Source organism: Alosa pseudoharengus, unplaced genomic scaffold (genome assembly GCF_046254945.1).
Source record: "Alosa pseudoharengus isolate Yale_2024_CS ecotype anadromous, Long Island Sound unplaced genomic scaffold, YU_APseudo_1.1 YU_APseudo_1.1_scf_6, whole genome shotgun sequence".
NCBI lineage: Eukaryota > Metazoa > Chordata > Actinopteri > Clupeiformes > Clupeidae > Alosa > Alosa pseudoharengus.
The window spans coordinates 7,469,464-7,474,463 of NW_027468848.1; the positions used below are offsets into that span (position 1 = coordinate 7,469,464).

The 5,000-nt window shown below is 50.6% G+C and overlaps 1 protein-coding gene across 1 annotated transcript in view; it reads right to left on the reverse strand.

Moving 5' to 3' along the window:
* LOC143106461 (pre-B-cell leukemia transcription factor 3-like) overlaps positions 1-5,000 on the reverse strand; it is a 103,618-nt gene that overhangs the window by 23,278 nt on the left and 75,340 nt on the right. Inside the window, exons 3-4 of the mRNA XM_076270737.1 lie at positions 4,736-4,977; positions 1,109-1,493 (exon numbers count right to left, since the gene is read on the reverse strand). Of these exons, the coding sequence (XP_076126852.1) occupies positions 1,109-1,493; positions 4,736-4,977 (627 nt within the window). The remainder of the gene's footprint in view (positions 1-1,108; positions 1,494-4,735; positions 4,978-5,000) is intronic.

Sequence of the window (5,000 nt, forward strand, 5' to 3'; positions counted from 1 at the left end):
TGTGTGTGTGTGTGTGTGTGTGTGTGTGTGTTCCTAAAGAGTCCACCAAGGGTATTTGGGACAGCTAGCCTTACATGCCCTCTCTCACTCAGGGACCTTCCTTCTATCTCTCTTCAACTCTCTCTCTCTCTCTCTCTCTCTCTCTCTATCTCTCTCTATCTCTCTCTCTCTTTCTATTGGCCTCGCCATGTTCTCTTGATTCATGGCTATACATTAACTCTTTGTCTCTTCTGTCAATATGTCCTCTCCTCCTCCTTTTCCTCCTCCTCCTCTCCTCCTCCTTTTCCTCCTCCTTTTCCTCCTCCTCTTCCTCCTCCTCTCCTTCTCCTCCTCTCCTCTCCTCCTCCTCTCCTCCTCCCTCCTCTCCTCTCCTCCTCCTCTCCTCCTCCTCTTCCCCCTCCTCTTCCCCCTCCTTTTCCTCCTCCTCTTCCTCCTCCTCTCCTCCTCCTTTTCCTCCTCCTTTTCCTCCTCCTCTCCTCCTCCTTTTCCTCCTCCTCTTCCTCCTCCTCTCCTCCTCCTCTCCTCCTCCTTTTCCTCCTCCTCTTCCCCCTCCTCTCCTCTCCTCCCTCCTCCTCCCTCCTCCTCTTCCGCCTCCTCTTCCCTCTCCTCTTCCCCCTCCTTTTCCTCCTCCTCTTCCTCCCTCCTCTCTCCTCCTCTTCCTCCTCCTCTCCTCCTCCTCTCCTCCTCCTCTTCCCCCTCCCTCTCCTCCTCCTCTCTCCTCTCCTCCTCCTCTTCCGCCTCCTCTTCCCCCTCCTCTTCCCCCTCCTTTTCCTCCTCCTCTCCTCCTCCTCTCCTCCTCCTCTTCCTCCTCCTCTCCTCCTCTCCTCTTCCTTCTCCTACTCCTCTCCTCCTCATCCTCTTCCTTTTCCCCTTCGCCTTGCTATCCCACAATGCTATCACCCATGCAGACACACAAACACACACAGAACACACACACACACACACACACACACACACACACACACACACACACACATATACACACACACACACATATACACACACACACACAAACACACACACACACACACACGTACACACACACACACACACACATACACACACACACACACACGTACACACACACACACATACAGTACACACACACACACACACACACACACACACACACACACACACACACACACACACACACACACACACACACACAGAAACACACACACACACACACACACACACACACACACACACACACAGAAACACACACACACACACACACACACACACACACACACACACACACACACACACACACACACACACACACACACACATACTGACCTGGCATCGAGGAAGCGTGAGCGCAGGATCATGACGGCCTCGCAGGTGCTCTGTTTGAGCTGCATCTGGATGGAGCTGAACTTGCGGTGGATGATGCTCACCATGCGCTCGATCTCTTTGGGCGAGATGGGCCGCGTGCGAGACTGCTCCCGCAGCAGGTTCATCACGTGGGTGGTGAACTCGTTACATGCCTACACACACACACACACACACACACACACACACACACACGGAGAGAGCAGAGGGAAAAGGGGGTTTTAGTCATCTGTGTTGGAGTGTTTGGGGGGGTTGTTATGTTTGTGTATAAGGGTGTGTGTGTGTGTGTGTGTGTGTGTGTGTGTGTGTGTGTGTGTGTGTGTGTGTGTGTGTTTATGTGCATATCACCTATCAACCATGAGAGATAACAGTGTATGCAAAACGCATTACGTTCACAGTCTCCTGATCCAGGAGCAGCTAAAGTGGAATGGCTGTGGCTTTTCATCTCATTCTACTGGCCTCATACAGTAGCACTGTCAAAATGCAGACGCCTTCTGTCATCAGAGATAACGTTAAAGCTGGCTGGTATTTAGCAGATGCTTTTATCCCAAGAGACACAGACTCGGAGGAACAAAAACAAAAGTCCTGAGATCATTTGCTTTGTTTTCTGAAGGGCTACTGTAGAGCGTGATAAAGGTGAAATCTATAAAAAGACTAACAAAAAAAAGGTAATAAATAGCTGTGTGTTTCTGTGATTTAGGGGGTTTGTGGTATGGGGGGGTGGGGAAATCGGACCCGGTTCAACCGATTGTCAGTCAGTTACGTTGCCCCGTTGCTCCACCATGGCTTGTATCAGCCACGTCTCAGCCGCGTCTCAGCCGCGTCTCAGCCATGTCTCAGCCAGCTGGAACAGAGTTGAAAGCGCCCGCCTGGTTCACACGAGTAAAGAGTCAGACGCAGATCAAGCTCAGGTGTGTGTGTACTAACAGGTGAAGTCGTCTCGGAATGCAAATGCCCATGTGCCACTTGGCGGTGGGCCAGTACGGGGCGAATTTAAACAGCTTTTCGTTAAACCAGTAGTTCATACATGATTAATTAGAATAACTCATTTAGGTAGTGCTCACTTGAGCTCATTACTCTCTCTAAGATTCGTTAAGCATTTACACTTAGATAATTAAAATCTGTGAGCAGCCTTGAAGACAGATGCAGTCCGCATACCCTGGGACTCAGGCCCAAAGGCAGTGCGGCTTTCTCTCTCTCTCTTTTTCTCCCTCTTTCTTTTTCTTCATTTGTTCCTTTTTTTCTTTCTCTTTTCTTTTCTCTATCCTTCTTTCTTTCTCTGTCTGTTCCAGTCTCCCTCTCTTTGCTCCCTTTCTTTCTTTAGCAGCGCAGCTTGCTTGGCGAGCAGCTTCCGAGCAGATTAACTACATGTACAGTACGGTGTGCGGCTCAACGGCCATTGTGGCTCAAAAGACACACAGTGGCAGCTGACTCTCTGCCCAGACCCATTAGCACTGAGCAACTGTGGCGCTCAGGGTGGATTCAGTGCGATCCTCAGGCTAAATACAGTCTCCACTACTAGATGGCGTCCAGCTGAGGAACAGCACGGCACAAGAAAATAGAATGTCCTGTCAGAAGCAGTGTGACTCCAAAAATACACTCCGGTTTTCTCATTTCTAAATAACAAAATAAACCTTTAATAAATAGACCTTTCTGAAATTCATTGAAGTGCAAAAACGAAATTTCTTGAGGCAATCCAAAACGTAATTTAGGAAACAACAAAAGCTGCCAAAATAATGAAAATAATCAGATCAGGCGCCTGCTAGTGTGTTAGAATGTCCATTCCACTATGGGTCACACTCACTGCAGGGACATGCAATGGTTTTTAAAGGCTTCCCTCTTTGAGTGAGTGTGTGTGTGTGTGTGTGTGTGTGTGTGTGTGTGTGTGTGTGTGTGTGTGTGTGTGTGTGTGTGTCCATCTCTCGGTGTCCATCTGTGTGTGTTAACATCACCCCCCCCAGCCCCAGCCCCAGCCTGAGAGATGCTGACACACTGTTCTGCCACGTCACATTAAACGTTTCTTTCTCTTCCAGTGAGAGCGTCAGACGCCCCCTGTCACACCGGCCTCAGAAGCACACCACGATCGATCCCTGTCACTGTGTCTCCTCCTGCTCCTCTGTGTGTGTGTGTGTGTGTGTGTGTGTGTGTGTGTGTGTGTGTGTGTGTGTGTGTGTGTGTGTGTGTGTGTGAGAGTGTGTGTGTGTGGTGTGAGTATGTATGTGTGTGAGAGTGTGTGTGTGTGTGTGTGAGTGTGTGTTTGTGTGTGTATGTTTGTGTGTGTGTGAGTGTGTGTGTGTGTGTGTGTGTGTGTGTGTGTGGTGTGAGTATGTATGTGTGTGTGTGTGTGTGTGTGTGTGTGTGTGTGTGTGTGTCTGTGTCACTGCTCCTCCTGCTCCTATGCGGGATGCCACATGGCAGTGATACCCAGACAGACTGGCGGAGTGGTCGTCCGACCGTCGAGCTGACTGGCTCGCTGTCACGCGGAGTGACAGTGTTTGTGTTGCCTTCATGTCAGTTAGCGAGGAGCGCAGAGGCCTGCGCCGAAATCAGCACTGTCACATGGGACGCGTTAGCGTTAGCATGCTTCACATCAGCAGCCGCTGTCAAGGAGAAGCTAACGCTAGCGTGCTGCAGATCAACAATCACTGTCAAGGAGAAGCTAACGCTAGCGTGCTGCAGATCAACAATCACTGTCAAGGAGACTTTAGCGTTAGCAAGCTTTGGATCTGAAGCCACTTTTGGGAGACGATAACTTCCTGCATACTAGAGTGGATGTGTGAGACATGCTAGCATTAGCAGCCTGTATATTTGGAGCAGACCTGCTGGAGATTAGCATTAGACTAGCATTGCACTAGAAGTTCAGGCCTAAAACTAGCTGACGATAACCCAGAAGGACATTTGTTGAGATAAAGTAGCCACTTGCCTTGTGTTGTCATGTATATGCAAAAGTAGACCTAGCATGTGTGTATAGGCATGTTTCCATGTGTGTGTGTGTGTGTATGTGTGTGTGTCTGTGTCTGTGTGTCTGTGTGTCTGTGTGTGTGTGTGTGTGTGTGTGTGTGTGTGTGTGTGTGTGTGTGTGTGTGTGTGTGTGTGTGTGTGCATGTGTGTGTGTGTGTGTGTGTGTGTGTGTGTGTGTGTGTGTGTGTATGTGTGTGTGTGTGTGTGTGTCTGTGTCTCTGTGTGTGTGTATGTGTGTGTGTGTGTGTGTGTGTGTGTGTGTGTGCATGTGTGTGTGTGTGTGTGTGTGTGTGTGAGTGTGTGTGTGTGTGTGTGTGTGTGTGTGTGTGTGTGTGTGTGCATGTGTGTGTGTGTGTGTGTGTGTGAGTGTGTCCGTTTGTACTGTGTATCTTGGGTGATGAGATCAGCGCCCCGCGGCCCTCTTGCGTGCTCTCACCTGTTCGTACTTCTCCAGCTCTGTGTGGTAGATCTGTCGGATCTGCGTGAGTTTGGCCCTGTAGTCCGAGTGCTCGATGGAGTTATCGGCCGCTCCGCCCGACGCTGCCGCCGCTGCCGCCGCCGCCGCTGACCCGCCCCCTTTCTCTGGACCGGCCACGCCCTCCGCCAGCAGCATGTTGTCCAGTCGCATGAGTTGGGGGTCCGGAGGCTCCTCCTCCTGCGCTCCGCGGATACTCAGACCTGCAACACCAGAGAGAGAAGAG